This window comes from Lampetra fluviatilis, chromosome 44 (genome assembly GCF_964198595.1).
Source record: "Lampetra fluviatilis chromosome 44, kcLamFluv1.1, whole genome shotgun sequence".
In the NCBI taxonomy this organism is placed as follows: domain Eukaryota; kingdom Metazoa; phylum Chordata; class Hyperoartia; order Petromyzontiformes; family Petromyzontidae; genus Lampetra; species Lampetra fluviatilis.
This window is the reverse complement of record NC_136318.1, coordinates 6,139,082-6,156,177: the sequence shown is the minus strand read 5'-3', so window position 1 is coordinate 6,156,177 and position 17,096 is coordinate 6,139,082. Positions and strand designations below refer to the sequence as shown.

General features: G+C 46.3%; 1 protein-coding gene across 1 annotated transcript; it reads left to right on the top strand.

Annotated features, from left to right (window-relative positions):
• The first annotated feature begins 650 nt into the window (after positions 1-650).
• Positions 651-17,096, top strand: RHO (rhodopsin). The gene is made up of 5 exons (XM_078876379.1): positions 651-1,020; positions 4,466-4,634; positions 8,993-9,158; positions 15,266-15,505; positions 16,933-17,096. Exons 1-5 carry the CDS (start codon positions 660-662, stop codon positions 17,056-17,058), a joined length of 1,062 nt encoding a protein of 353 aa, XP_078732505.1. The 5' UTR covers positions 651-659; the 3' UTR covers positions 17,059-17,096.

Below are 17,096 nucleotides of genomic sequence, written 5' to 3'. Positions count from 1 at the left end.
CCCCACGTTTAGACACCGTTCGATAGAAAGAGCTTTGCCTATGCAACGTCAGTAATACTACCGCGAATGATGACGATACTACTTCAATAGTGAAACAAGTACATACACATCATTGACCTTGCTGATATTATCTCGGATTCATAAACGGTGTTGATTTAGTGACCTAACACACATACACGTACATGGACACGTAAAGACACGGCCCAATCGTGTGTACGTGATACGCATGAATTCACGTAAATAAACGCAACCACCTACCGACATTGTGCAGACTTATTATAGATTGTTGTGAGCCAATTATGTTAGCGAGCACCTATTTCAATAAACACCTATCCGTTATTTCACAAGCACTAACACACACCTCTCACTCTTGGTAAAAGCGGGCGAGATAAAATTGTCAACTCACAATCGTTAATTAACATCGTCACCACCACTACCATTGTCATATCGATTCAAACTTTGTAAACCGGGCCACCAAAACTCCTCAACACAACCTCGACCACGCCACCAACAAACACACCACCACCACCACCGTTTTCCACGACCCATTATCAACTTGTATCAAAAGACGAATTTAACCGACGATTAGACGCACGGGGCTCGTTAAATAATCTCGCGCAAATTTTGTGCCATTCGGAGCCCTCGCCAAATCAGCCACCATGAACGGCACAGAGGGAGACAACTTTTACGTTCCCTTCTCGAACAAGACGGGCCTGGCCCGTAGTCCGTTCGAATACCCCCAGTACTACCTCGCCGAGCCATGGAAATACTCGGCTCTGGCTGCCTACATGTTTTTCCTCATCCTTGTGGGCTTCCCGGTCAACTTCCTCACCCTGTTCGTCACGGTGCAACACAAGAAGCTAAGGACGTCGCTCAACTATATCCTGCTCAACCTGGCAATGGCCAACCTCTTCATGGTCCTCTTCGGTTTCACCCTCACCATGTACAGCTCCATGAACGGCTACTTCGTCTTCGGCCCGACCATGTGCAGCATCGAGGGCTTCTTCGCCACTCTGGGCGGTAAGGACGTGGGGTCCGCAATGGGCCATCGAAGTTGTGTGTTGGCATTGTGTGTGTGTGCGCGTGTGTGTGTGCCGCGGGTGGTGAGATGTTAAATACCTCGCCAGGTATACAGGAGGTCGTGCGTTCGATCCCAACTCCGACGCCTGCTGCTGCTGCTGTATATTCGAAGGTCTCTCCTCCATGGTCGCGTGGAGTTTTAACCGGGTTCTCCAGTTTTTCCCTCCACATTTATAACACTGGTCAACCAAAAAAAAACATTTTTTTCTGGCCTGGACTTTTGCAGCTGTTTTAGACTAATTTCAGGGTGCTGATTCCAAATCTGATCTCAGATTTGCTCTATCACATCATTTTCATGCTATCGGCATACCCCATTTTCATTGATTTTACCCGAAATTAACTCTGTCACTTATGATTGCAAGTTGTTGCGAGTCAGTGACTGCTTTAGTGTTAAAATATGGTGCTGTATGTTTAGGATAGTGTGTTTATAATATAATTTTATGTAGATATCCACTTTCATTTAATATTTTTCTTCTGCAGTTTTTATTGAAAATGCAATATTTGATATCTCAAAAACCTGATGTGATAGACAAAAACTCATGCCAGATTTGGAATCAGCACCCCAAAATTACCTTAAAACCGATGGAATACCTCATGCCAGAAAAAGTGTGTTGACCAGTGTAATAGACGTGCCTTTAGAGTATTTGGCTGCTAATAATTTTCCACGCGACAAGCCACTTCGTTGAGCTAACATTTGTGGCCAGGTCGCTTCTGAAAAGAACGATATATAGCTCAGTGGGCCTTACCTGGTCAATTATAAATAGTTTAGTTTTATAGTTTAGTGTGTGGTGAGCGGTGGTGCAGTGGTTTGCGCACTCCGCTAGGAACCCGGCGACTGGAGTTCGATTGCCGCTCACGGCCAACACCAGTCCCGATTATCTGAACCGCCCCTGGGCCTCCTCTAGGTCGACTCAGCTTTAAATAAGTACTGGGGAGACAAAGGCGGCCGGGCGTGGGCGCTGGCCACCCTTCCCATCGTGTGCCACAGTGTCAACCTTCATAGGTGCTCGCTAACAGCCCTTGCCCCAACAGTCTGTCAAGGCTATACGGGGAGATATTTATCTTTGTAAGATCCTGAGACCGCACCAGATATTTGTGACACGTGGATGATGCTGCTGCTACTGCTGCGTTGGCAGCGGTGCACAAACACAATCTAATGGCCAAACAACTCAACATATACGTCAATTTAACACGTCATAGGCTTGCGCGACCAATATCATCCATAATTCAGATTTTTTTTCTTTGCGGGGGGAGGGGGGTAGATCGATTAATATAAATGTGTCGTTAAACCTGCAACCATCCGACACAGACAATTATTAAGGTTTGTCACGTAAACAAAACATTGCAATTCGTTACTAGTACAGCACACCGGTGTGTTGGAGAGTAAACCAAAACCTTAGTAATTGGCTGTGTCGGGTGGTGGCGGGTTTAACGACACATTTATATATTTACGCGATCAAACCGCCCCCCAAAAAACTCTTATGGACATCCGTCAATAATAACACTGCGGTCTTAAAGTAAAATAAAAGTACGCAATCGGTGAGGTCTCGAGCAATGGCTCTCGTTCACAGTACAATGTGCTTTAACAGATGACGTTCTGGGCATTGTTATGAAGAAGAACCATCGCCCTCCAAACATCGCCTGTGACATGTTCCCCCATTAAATTTCGATTTAAAGCTTTCGTGACTGCAGGGATGCATCTTCTTGGTTCTTTCGGTAAAGTCACGTAGAAGGGAAATAATAAAATAATAAAAATAAAACAATAAAATACAATTCTCACGACGTTTCGGCGTCTGAATGACGCTGTCTCCCCGACAGACCTGGTCTTCACCTGAGGACGGCTGCTTGCGTTGTGCCCGAAACGTCGTGAGAATTATTTTATTATGTTTTATTTTTATAATTTTATTATTTCCCTTCTACGTGACTTTACCGAAAGAACCAAGAAGATATGTTCCTCCCCCCTTGTTAAGGGACACGGTGTGAACGACGATTTGCGTCGCGTTTTCAGGCACCACGTTTAACTTGTCGGTCTGTAACGCCAACCCCTGAGGTCTCGTCAATGTCACCGCTTCCCCCAATTGTGTGACACCCGTTTGAGACGCGATGGTTTGCTAAGGAGGAGGGAATGCGCTCGTGCTATTCGCAGCATTAAATCCATCGCCGGTACGGTACGCAAAAGTAATCGCCGCCACCTTAGGCAGCGTTGTAGCTCACCCGGATTCCTCCAGGAATAAATACATATTATGATTTCTGATTCTGGTGTTGGGTTCGGATCAGCCCGGGAGGGTGGGGGGATTGTGCCGTGGCTCAGCGGTGGAGGTTCGAATCTGGCCCGCTGCCGCACTGGTCCAATATACCACCGGTGCCGTGGCGTTCAAAACAATGCACGCAAAAAGGTCCCCTTGAATGTTGAGCCACCAGTTATGTATTACCCGCTTGGGATTACACGGAGAAACGTAAACATCGCTGCGTAACTGGCGGGCGACACCCGTCTGGAAAGCACGGCGCCTCCCTTCTTGATAAAATAAATCAATTAAATCATTAAATTGTGATTTAATTGATTTATTTTCATTTATTTTCATTTATTAAAAAAAAAAATTTACCTACGTGACTTTACCGAAAGAACTTAGAGTATGAATCCTTGCAGTCACGAAAGCTTCAAATCTAGAATTAATGGGGAGCAGCTTTAAGCATCTTCCTCCAACGCCGTTGAAGGCTTACACTAGGGACCTGGGGACTGAACGTATATGGGTGTGTGTAGGTTGTGACCATTGTATGTGTTGTATGGGGGAACGGTAGTGGAGCGGTTAGCTACGAACCCCGTGACCGGAGTTCGATTCCCGATCACGGCCAACACCGGTGACCATCATCTGAACCGGTCCTGGGCCTCCCCTAGGTCGACTCAGCCTCAAATGAGTACTTGGTGCGGTGTGTAAACATCGTCAATGGGGAGACAAAGGCGGCCGGGCGTGGTGTTGGTCACCCATTCCCTCGTGTGCCGTGCCGGCCTTCATAGGCGCTCGCTAACAGCACTTGCCCCAAAAGTATGTTAAGGCTATACGGGGGATCTTTGTCTGTATTATGTATGGGAAGCGGTAGCGCGCTGCGCTACGAACCCGGTGGCCGGAGTTCGATTCCCGCTCACGGCCACCACCGGTGACGATTATCTAAACCGGTCGTGGGCCTCCCCTAGGTAAACTCAGCCTCAAACGAGTACCCTGGAGCAATGCGTAAACGTCGCCACTTCGGGAGTCAAACGTGTCAACGACTCTCCCACTCCCTGGCGTGCCACCCTGGCCATAATGCCGGGTGGTGCTACCCGCTCACAGCACTTGCCCCTGAGAGTCTGCCCGAGGCGACACTTTGTCTGTTGTGTGCGGGGCAGGCGAGGTGGCTCTCTGGTCTCTCGTGGTGCTGGCCATTGAGCGCTACATCGTCATCTGCAAACCCATGGGCAACTTTCGCTTCGGCAACACCCACGCCATCATGGGGGTGGCCTTCACCTGGATCATGGCGATGTCCTGTGCGGCTCCACCCCTCGTCGGCTGGTCCAGGTGAGGACGAGGAGGAGGAGGAGGTGGAGGAGGAGATGAGTGTGGATCTCGAGTGTGCAGGCCGGTTGTCCCACTGGTCATTTCTTTGAAAGCTGCTTTTTGTGTGTTCAGTTCGTCGTCCTTCGCCGCGCGCACCTCCCGATTAGCGCGGTTGGCTACGTACGGTGGGAAAGAAGTTCAACGTACGCACATAATAGGGGATCGAAGCGCGGGTCTTCGCTGTAGGTGGAGTTGTAGGGTTTCCATGCCAGCTGGACTTACAATGGAGTTCCATAGACTTACATAGAGTCCCTTAGACTTACATAGGGTCCCATAGACTTACATACAGTCCAATAGACTAGAACAAAACCAAAGTCTTGCATAGAGATGGCAAGTCTTACGTGGACACCCTTAGGCTTACATCGAGAACAAATAGACTTAAACACACAAGACCCGCATACTCGCATTCGAGCGCTGGGTTTGTGTCAATAGCAATGTGACGATACGACCACGTACGATCTACATTTTGCACGGAATGTCGAGTGATGTTTTGAGATGTGCTGCAGGTCACTCGGCACAAGTCTCCTCCCACGTAGTAGCTCATTCTGATCTCCGCAAGGGGTCACAATCACAGTGCCCACAATCAGAAGCAGAAAATGTTTTCACACCGGAGGAATCCGATGAGCAACAAAGCTCTTTTTCACAGATGTCCAGTCAAGGGCACAGACAATACACAACAACGCGATAGGATAGCAGAGGAAATAGGAGAGGTAGCTAAATAATTAAAGAGAAATATACACATACAACTTAACAATGTTTTCTTATCATTGGACCTCCTTTGCCAGTACCAAAATATAATAATAGGGTTTTTCCCCTTTTTCTGGCAACAGTGGTGCATTGTCTTTGAGCTGTACGCATTTTGGCATCCTCTGGTCGAGCACCAATTGGGTCGAGGCTCAAAAGAAAGCCGTCCCTTGGTGTGGACCAATCAGTTTCAAGGACAATGCATGTATGAAATTTTGATTGAAAGCTTTCGTGACTGCAGGGATTCATATTCTTGGTTCTTTCGGTAAAGTCACGTAGAAGGGAAATAATAAAGTAATATAAATATAAAACAATAAATGTTGTTTTAATATGTATTGTTTTTTATATTAATATTATTTTATTATTTCCCTTCTACGTGACTTTACCGAAAGAACCAAGAAAAATGCATGTATTATCATAGTGTTTTTTTGCATTTGAATGCAAGTATTGTGGTTAATGCAGACATGAATCCTTGTAAAAATGTTTCAGTTTTGTGGCCAGAAAAAAGGGAAAAACTATATTATGAATGTTTTTTTAATCTTTACCAGGTAAAGCCCACTGGGCTATTAGCTTGCTTTTCAGAAGCGACTTCGTCACAAATGATAGCCGTGTGGAAATTAATAGCAGCAATGTAATCGACACGATCTGAATATATTGATGTGAAGCTTTCGTGACAGCAGGAATCCATACCCTTTGGTTCTTTGGGTAAAGTCGCGTGGGTAGAAAAATAAAACAAAAAATAAAATAAATCACGACGTTTCGATCGCAACACAAGCGGTCGTTCTCACGCGGGAAATAAAATAGCCCAGTAGTGAAACTGCTGGACCAGTGAGACAGCTGTTACATCAAGAAGTTAAATATCCAGGTATTCCCCGAGTTACGATGGGGTCCGACTTACGATATTTCGATCTTACGATGGCTATACGACAAAATTGCCATCAACAACCTAACATCGTTCAAGTTTGCAGACGACGGACAGAATCTTGGTGGGTACAGTACAATATGATACGTTACGATACGTTCAATGTATGTATGATATACGTAGCTTTAGCGATTTCATTTTAAGGTTACCACGATACGCTACGTTCAATGCATGTTGTTAAAAGTTTTTTTTTTTTATAGCAGATAGGATTGTTTCCTGAAAAAACTTTCTATTAAATTGCAGTTCATATAGGTAGGCTAAGAATTTACCTTGTTTTTTTACTATACATTTTACTGTGCAATACAGTTTTGTAATTCATAAATACATACGGTATATAGTTTATACAGTACTGTACTGTAAATTGCTTTGTTTTGCTAAATCATCACCATTCTTTAAGACTCCTGGGTAGGCTAGGCCATCTTCGACTTACGATATGTTCGACTTACGATGGGGTCGTCGTAACGCATCTCCATCGTAAATAGAGGACTGCCTGTAGTTACAACAAGAGGTTATTTATAACCATAAATTATTATTATTTTCCGCCTGAGGACGACCGCTTGTGTTGCGCTCGAAACGTCGTGATTTATATTTTTATTTATTTTTTCTACCTACGTGACTTTACCGAAAGAACCAGAGCGTATAGAATCTGAATAAACCAAAATTGCAATGACGCCGTGTACGACTGTACGTCGTTTTGCAAATAACGTCCTCACATTGTGCGCGCACACTCTGCGTGGAACGTCTTCCTGCACCGCACGTAGCCATCGGCGTTCGCCGTAGCGTGTCCGAGGGGGGGGGGGGTAAGGCCAACAAACTAAACACAGCGAAGAGAGCAGGTCCCAACGCAATGAGAGGTCCCCGATCTCGATTTAAAGAGGCCGCTAACGCGATTTGCGTTCCCCCACCCACCCTCGCAATCGGAAATCCGTCGCCTCTCCGCCTTCACCACCATCACCGCCCACCATCACAACCATCACCACCATCACCACCACCACCGTCGCCCACCATCACCACCATCACCACCACCATCACCACCACCACCACCATCACCACCACCATCACCACCACCATCACCACCACCATCACCACCACCACCGCCTACCACCACCGGCCACCATCACCACCACCATCACCACCACCACCGCCCACCACCATCACCACCACCACCATCACCACCACCACCACCATCACCACCACCACCATCACCACCACCACCGCCCACCACCACCGCTAACTACTAGTACTACTGAGAATAGGTTTCCCCCCTTTTATCTGGCAACAAAACAGCTGTGTTAAGTTGTTTAAACACCAAAATGAAACCTTTTTACAAGGAATCACGTCTCGCATTAATCACAATACTTGCGGTCAAAATGCAAACAAAAAACGTACTCTGATTAATAAAGGCATTGTCCTTGAAACTGATTGGTCCACACCAGAGATGGCTTTCTTTTGAGCCTCGTCTCAAAGCGGTGTTAGACCAGAGGGACGCCTATCAACCCTGTAAACCGCTTCGATCGACGGCGTTTCAGTATTCGTCGCCGCACCTTTCGGGAACGCATCCCCCACGTAGGATGACAACATTCTGGCAGGTACCCGTGTCAGGATGACTGAATGGGGGAATGAATAACTGCACGCACGAATGACTCAATGCGCTCGTTAATGAATGACTCGTACCTGCCAAAAGGAATGCACTTTAGAATGAATGATTCATTGAGTGAAGACATTAATTAATGAATGAATCCACGGAAGGACTGGATGAATGACAGGTACCTGCCAGAAGGAATGTATTCACAAACAATATAAATCAATGGCACGTACCTCTGGGAAGGAATGCGCTCATGTAGGAATGAATGAATCAATGGCAGGTTCATGCTTGAAGGAATGCACTAATGTAGAAATGAATTAATCAATGGTAGGTTCATGTTTGAAGGAATGCACTAATGTAGAAATGAATGAATGGATGGCAGGTTCGTGCTTGAAGCAATACACTAATGTAGAAATGAATGAAACAATGGCAGGTACATGCTTGAAGGAATGCACTAATGTAGAAATGAATGAATGGATGGTAGGTTCATGCTTGAAGCAATGCACTAATGTAGAAATGAATGAATAAATGGCAGGTACGTGCTTGAAGGAATGCACTAATGTAGAAATGAATGAATGGATGTCAGGTACCTACCGGAAGGAATGCACTAATGTAGAAATGAATGAATTGATGGCAGGTTCATGCTTGAAGGAATGCACTAATGTAGAAATGAATTAATCAATGGCAGGATCGTGCTTCAAGCAATGCACTAATGTAGAAATGAATGAATGGATGGCAGGTTCATGCTTGAAGGAATGCACTAATGTAGAAATGAATGAATGGATGTCAGGTACATACCGGAAGGAATGCACTAAAGTAGAAATGAATGAATGGATGGCAGGTTCATGCTTGAAGGAATGCACTAATGTGGATGGCAGGTTCATGCTTGAAGGAATGCACTAATGTAGAAATGAATGAATGGATGTCAGGTACATACCGGAAGGAATGCACTAAAGTAGAAATGAATGAATGGATGGCAGGTTCATGCTTGAAGGAATGCACTAATGTGGATGGCAGGTTCATGCTTGAAGGAATGCACTAATGTAGAAATGAATGAATGGATGTCAGGTACTTACCGGAAGGAATGCAGTGCTCCTGTGGGCCCGACTACTACACGATGAACCCCAACTTCAACAACGAGTCGTACGTGGTCTACATGTTCGTCGTTCACTTCCTCGTCCCCTTCGTGATCATCTTCTTCTGCTACGGGCGCCTGCTGTGCACAGTCAAGGAGGTACGTGGAACCCACAGACGGACGAGAGAGAGAGAGAGACAGTTTAACACGTAGCAGGCTTTCGCACACCCTATATTGTTCATAATCAAGGTCTTTGGGTTAGATCGTGTGAGTATACATGTGTCCTATGAGACATCTCCTTTACCGGTGGCAAAATATAGTGATAGGTTTTTACCCTTTCAACTGGTACAAAAACTGACACCTTTATACAAGGCATCATGTTCGCAATAACCATAACACAAGCAGTGAAAATGCAAACAAAAAGAAACAACTTTGATAATGATATGCACTGTCCTTGAAGTTGATTGGTCCACACCCGAGACAGCTTTTCTTAGAGCCTAGTCTCCATTGGTGTTGGACCAGATGATGCCAAAAGGCGCACAACTCAAAGACAGCGCACTATCAAAGTATTGAGAGCTCGGGGTAAGCATTTACATTATGAGACATCTCCTTTACCAGTGGCAAAATATAGTAACAGGTTTTTACCCTTTCAACTGGTACAAAAACTGACACCTTTATACAAGGCATCATGTTTGCAATAACCACAACACAAGCAGTCAAAATGCAAACAAAAAGAAACAACTTTGATGATGATAATGATATGCACTGTCCTTGAAGGACAGTGCATATCATTATCATCAAGGACAGTGCATATCATTATCATCATCAGAGTTGATTATTGTTGTTTGCATTTTGACTGCTTGTGTTGTGGTTATTGCAAACATGATGCCTTGTATAAAGGTGTCAGTTTTTGTACCAGTTGAAAGGGTATAAACCTATCACTATATAAATGTGTCGTAACCCTCCACCGCCCGATACGGCCAATTAAGCAAGGGGTTTTAATGGGCGGAAGTAGTCACTAATTGGCGTTTTGTTAACGTGACACATCCCTTACTAATTGGCTGTGTCGGGTGGTGGAGGGATATGACACATTCATACTGACGCGATATAACCCAAAAACCTTTATTATGGAGAGAGACAGACGTACAAAGACAAAGCTCCCCCGTATAGCCTTAACAGACTGTTGGGGCAAGTGCTGTTAGCGAGCACCTATGAAGGCCGGCACGGCACACGAGGGGGTGGGTGGTGAACACCACGCCCGGCCGCCTTTGTCTCCCCGGTAGCGATGTTTAGACTTGGCACCAGGTACCCCTTTTGAGGCTGAGTCATGCACACACACACACGGCGATTGGAGAGACGGGCGGACACACTGGTTGACTTGACAATTATACAACAGACCATTAGTCGGACAGACGGACACACTCACGTTGACACACGCGCGATTCGATGCGCGTATCCCAACAGAGTCGTGGATGATAATCGATTAATCGCCGCTTCCTTTCCACCAGGGGGTCGGCAACCGAAACAACAAGAAGCGGCAATTTTTTTAAAATCCTTTATATTAAGTTCGCTTGCTTGCTTGCGTGCTTGCGTGCTTGCTTGCTTGCTTACGACCGTGCACATCTTTCGGTCGTTTTTTAACCCACTTCCCGTGATCCAATCGAGCTGACATTTTGCACACAGACTCGTTGTGCGTGACAATTTATTTTCGTGAAAATTTTTTCCAAAATTTTACACTTTTTTGGTAATTTGTTTTTATATTTAATTACCAATTGCTTAATGGTGGCAGACAATCATCTGACCCATATGTGGCAGCCATCTCAAGCCAGAGGACGAGAGGACTCTAGCCGCCACGCATATAAAGGATTTAGAGTGAAAAACTTTGTTTTTACGGGTTAATTTTTTTCAAATTTGGTGAACCAAAAAAAAATCTCGATATTTTTCAAGAGCCGCATTGCATCGTGAATACGGGATGACGTGGTCCTTAATGAGTAACGGTCACGAAGTGGTCCTTAGCGAGCGGCATGCGGCTGTGGGGCCACAGGGTGCTGATCCCTGCCCATGGTGAACTGGATTTCTATGGTAATCTGGGCTTACAACATAAACTGGACTTCCATGGTGAACTGGACTTCCATGGTGATCTAATTCTTACATAGTGAACTGGACTTCCATGGTGAACTGGACTTCCATGGTAAACTGGACTTCCATGGTGAACTGGACTTCCATGGTGAACTGGACTTCCATGGTGAACTGGATTTCCATGGTGAACTGGACTTCCATGGTGAACTGGGTTTCCATGGTGAACTGGATTTCCATGGTGATCTGGTTCTTCCATAGTAAACTGGACTTCCATGGTAAACTGGACTTCAATGGTGAACTGGACATCCATGGTGAACTGGACTTCCATGATGATCTGGTTCTTCCATAGTGAACTGGAATTCCATGGTGAACTGGACTTACATGGTGATCTGGTCCTTCCATGGAAAACTGGAATTCCATGGTGAACTGGACTTCCATGGTGAACTGGATTTCCATGGTGAACTGGATTTCCATGGTGATCTGGTTCTTCCATAGTGAACTGGAATTCCATGGTGAACTGGACTTCCATGGTAAACTGGACTTCCATGGTGATCTGGTTTTTCCATAGTGAACTGGAATTCCATGGTGAACTGGACTTCCATGGTAAACTGGACTTCCATGGTGAACTGGACTTCCATGATGATCTGGTTCTTCCATAGTGAACTGGAATTCCATGGTGAACTGGACTTCCATGGTGAACTGGACATCCATGGTGAACTGAACTTCCATGGTCAGGGGTCGGCAACCAAAATAACAAGAAGATAATTTCAAGAGCCGCGCTGCACTCTTACAGAGACGCAGGTTGCAGAGTTTTGCCGTCGAGCAGTGACTCCTAACTTGGGGCTGCGAGATGCCCTTTGTGGGGGGTGGATTTGTATTTTGAAGGTAAATCGTCGGAACACAAATTGAGCACAGGGGCGCGTAAGTACAACTCACTTTATACTGTTATGTTTTTTCGGTAAAGTCACGTAGGTAAAAAATAAAATTAAAAGTTAATAAAAGTAATATTATTTTTATTTTATTTTATTTCCATTATTACTTTTATTAACTTAAAATTTTATTTTTTTACCAGGGTGACTTTACCGACAAAACCTAACAGTATCAATCCTTGCAGTCACGAAAGCTTCAAATCTAGAAACAACTCACTTTGTTTCGTCAAATCCCGATGTATGTGTGTATTCACATTGTAAATTGTTTTACGATTTAGGTTAAACGCCACTGGTTAATAAGTTGCGCAATCTCGCCACTGGGGGGCAGTGTTAGACTTCAGAATGAATTAAACGAGATTCGAAGCTAATCAACCGGGCGGGGTGTTGACTGTGGTGTCGGCCGATTCTATATGTTCGACTGCAATATATTTCCGAGTTTACTAAGTTTTTAAGTTTCGATTTAAAGCTTTCGTGACTGCAGGGATTCATATTCTTGGTTCTTTCGGTAAAGTCACGTAGAAGGCAAACAATAAAGTAATACAAATATAAAACAATGAAATAGTATTGTTTTCTATTTTGATTATTGTATTATTTCCCTTCTAAAATATAAAACAATGAAATAGTATTGTTTTCAATTTTTATCATTTTAGTATTTCCCTTCTAAAAATATAAAGCAATAAAATAGTTTATTAAATTATTATTTTATTATTTCCCTTCTACGTGACTTCTATTGGTTTATATTTTTATTATTTTATTATTATTTCCCTTCTACGTGACTTCACTACGTTTGTTTTCTCATTCATTTGTACCCGACGATGGTTTGCTTGTGTTGCAATCGAAACGTCGCATTCTATTATTACTTAATTTATTTCTACCTTACTTTACCGACAGAACCAAAGAGTAATTCGCAATTAATGTGTTTGTTGTTGTTGGGTAAGATCGCGTGGAATTAAGTGTCGTGCCGTTAAAACCACCACCAGTTAGTAGTGACTGCTTCAGCACACCCGGTGTGTGTGGGAGAGTCAAACCCACAACGATGACAATTTGACTGTTTAACTTCGCAATTTAGACGGGGCAATGCCACTCGTTTCCCCGGTTGTCACGACACCTTTACCAGTGGTGGGTGGGGTGTGGGGTGGGGTGTTGTTCGAGCACACGTTTGGCCATACCCTTTGACCATACTTCACCATTCTGGCCAGCGAAGGGTGGGGTACATTTGCGGGCGTAATCGCACGTGTTTCATGCACCGGCGGTCGATCTCCCGTTCAAGACAAATGGGCAGGCTCAGACCTGCTTAGCTTCTGAGATCCGGCGAGACTGGGGCTCATGCTGGGTTAATTCTATTGAGTTGCGGCCGTTACGTCCGAAAATTTGCGCGCGTTATAAATTGCATTTTTATTATTCTATTCTTTGGGTCTTTCGGTAAAGTCACGTGGATAGGTTAACATGTATTATCAGGAGGATGACGATCGCTTGTGTTGTGATCGAAACGTCAGGTTTTTTATTTATTAATTTGAATCTATCTACGTGACTTTACCGAAAGACCCAAAGAATATGAATTCCTGCGGTCACGAAAGCTTTAAGTCAAGATATTTATGAAAAAAAATCTTTTGTCAGATATTTATGAAAACTATCTTTATAGCTCTTCCTCCTGCAAGAATAAATGAACGTTCTGATGAGTCTGATTGGGTCACGTGCTGGGCGGTGGTTACGCACGTGACCTGTGACCCGCACCTCCAATAAGCACGGATGGGTACCTACGTTGCGAAATCAACGTACGTACACACGCAGGGTCCGGCACTGTGGGGGCAGCAACGGGGGATGCTGGATCACACACAGATGTTGTGAAACTCCATTCCTGTTGGCTTCGAGTACGAACTATAGCCCTGGCAAGTGTGGCACATTAGGAATGGATCACTCTTTTAATGATGTCCTTGTGCAGCAGCAAGGGAGTAAAGTGTGGTTCTGTGAAAGTCCTGATGTGCTGTGCAGTGCATCAATGGGTGTGTGTACAGCAGCATGAGATGACTGAATCGGGCCTGTAGGTGGCTGGCAGGGTTATTGAATGACCGCGCGGATATACCAGTCACGTGGTTAATGGCGACTCGGGAGCAATGCTGGTTGTAACACACGTGCTGTTGCATTTTACAGAGTGACGGTGCTGTTCTTCACAAGATTAATATTGACCACAATCAATGTGCTTGCCCTCGATTTGGAGCACCTGCCCACGTCTTTCATTTCGAGTGTGCAACACAAGTCAGAGGGCGCTACAGAAAATGTGGACTCCACCTTTTCCGTCTGTATGGGATAGCGTGATGCTATCCTAAGAACAAAAGTAGCTACACATGTAGTAGCTACACGTGTAGTAGCTACACAAGCTACGGGCCCTGCACTTTCAAGGGCCCCGCGCTAAATGCTTCCAAGCTGTCAATTCGGGTTCAGTGATTCTGCACTTGCTCTATTACTATAGTACTATACCACCTTCAACTTTCGTGAACGACTGGGTGTTTAAGGTTAGCAATTGATCGTATTATCTGGCTGTGTAGCAAATGAAAAAATACAATTACTTTACTATGCAAGCTAAAAGTTTGTGTTTTAATATTTACGCGTTTTTGTTTATGTAGGGCCCCTTTATAACATCATGCTACAGGGCCCGCACTAGCGCCATCCGGCAACGCTGCTAACACCCGGCGTTTCCCCCCAGTTTTCTCCGGTTTCCTCCCACATTGTAACACCTATCGGACGATTATACCGCAATATGTAGAGGACCACAGAGCTTGGGAAGGGGGGGTGGGTGAATGTTGTGCCGGCTTACTGCTGCCTGACTGCTACCTCCCCGCTCGTCTGTGGTTCCTCCCTCCTCGAGGTTGAGTAACCGCGTGGAGGCAGGAGCCGCATCCACCACGACGGTGACGAGAAGTCAACCACCTCGCCCGGAGGGGAGAAAAAAAACCCAGAAGACCCGGAGAAAAATCCACGCGACCACGTGGAGAGAGAGAGAGACACGCAAACCCCAGATATAGAGCAGGCGTCAGGGTCGGTTATCGGTATCGAACCCACGACCTCCTGTATAGAAGCGAAGGTAGTCAGTCATCAGAATGTTTATTTCAAGTGGAGGAATCCGATGAGCTATGAAGCTCTTTTCACAGATGCCCAGTCGGGTCACGGAACTTCACATCTCTGAGCTACCGTGGCAGCGTGTTCCTGGACAACTCTAACCCCGTGACCCCCTCCAACCTGCCCCCCCCCCTCTCTTAGGCTGCCGCGGCCCAGCAAGAGTCAGCGTCCACGCAGAAGGCCGAGAAGGAGGTGACACGCATGGTGGTGCTCATGGTGATCGGCTTCCTCGTGTGCTGGGTGCCCTACGCGTCCGTGGCCTTCTACATCTTCACGCACCAGGGCTCCGACTTCGGCGCCACGTTCATGACCCTGCCGGCCTTCTTTGCCAAGAGCTCGGCCCTCTACAACCCGGTCATCTACATCCTCATGAACAAGCAGGTGAGCGACGCCGTTCTCGACGGTGCTGGCACGGCGAGTTGGCACGGCGAGTAAGGGGGGGGGGTGAGCACAGTCGGTGCATCCGCCAGTAAGGGGCCGTCCATAAATGACGTCACGCACCTGGGAGGGGGGGGGGGGTCAGATATTTGTGACGATGTGTGACGAGGGGGGAGCGGGGTTGAGAAATGTGACGTCACATCAAAATGCGCAACTTTAAATAAATATAGACAACACGTTCTACTTAAATAGACTTTTTAATAAATGTTTTCTCCTACAACATCAGGGTACAGCGCCACATTAAATACGCACTACAATGTCAATAGTTTAAAGCGATTTGAAGCATGTTATATTTTATTTGGGGGAGGGGGGGGGCAGAGCTTTGTGACGTCATATTTGAGGGGGGGGGGGGTCTGACTTTTTGTGACGTCGTGTGACGAAAAGGGGGGGGGTCAAAAATCGTCCAAAATCGCGTGACGTCATTTATGGACGGCCCCAAAGTCTCAAGTCGGTCACGCCCGTGGGGCACCTGCTGGGTCTGTCCCGTGACCTCCTGCCAAGCAGCGAGCACCTAGCCTGGCACGATAGCCGTGGTGACGTCACCGGCACTTTGTTGCAAGTGGTGGTGGTTATTGTTGTTGGTCGTGATGATGATTTTGGTGGTGCTGGTGGTGGCAGTTCAATGGTTCGTGCGCTTTGCCACGAACCCGGCGACCCGGGTTCGATTCCCGCTCGCGGTCGACACCGGTGACGATTTTATGAGCCGGTTCTGGGCCTCCCCAAGGTCGACTCAACCTAAAATGAGCACTGTACCAGGTGCGGTGTGTAAGCCTAGCCACTCGGGAGACAAAAGGCGGCCGGGAATGGTGCTGGCCACCCATCCCCTCGTGTGCTGTGCCGGCCTTCATAGGTGCTCGCAAACAGCACTTGCTCCTACAGCCTGTTAAGACTATACGGGGGATCTTTGTCTTTGTTGGTGACGATGTGGTGATGCCGATGTTGGTGATGATGATGATGTTGGTGGCGGCGGCGATATCGGTGATGGTTATAATGATGTAATAGTGGTGGCAATGTTGGTGATGATGGCGATGATGGTGACGATGGTGATGATGGTGGTGGCGATGATGGTGATGATGGTGGTGGTGACGATGGTGATGATGGTGGTGGCGATGGCGATGATGGTGATGATGGTGGTGGCGGCTATGCTATTGTTGATGGTGTTGACAGTGGTGGTGGTAATACTGCTTATTAACGCACCAACCTGCTGCTTTTGCTGCTGTTCGCGATGACACCAATAACGACATCGACATTTAACACCGAAAACGACTTTTGCGAAATGCGAACAACGGCCGAAAGAAAAAAAAATCATCGCCGGCGACGAGGACGACGACGGTTTTTGACGACGTCTGCCCTCTCCCGTCACCACGCAGTTCCGCAACTGCATGATCACCACGCTGTGCTGCGGGAAGAATCCCCTGGGCGACGATGACTCGGGAGCCTCGACCAGCAAGACGGAGGTCTCCTCCGTGTCCACCAGCCAGGTGTCCCCCGCCTGAGACGCGTCCGTACGACACCACGACCAGGAGATCTGATC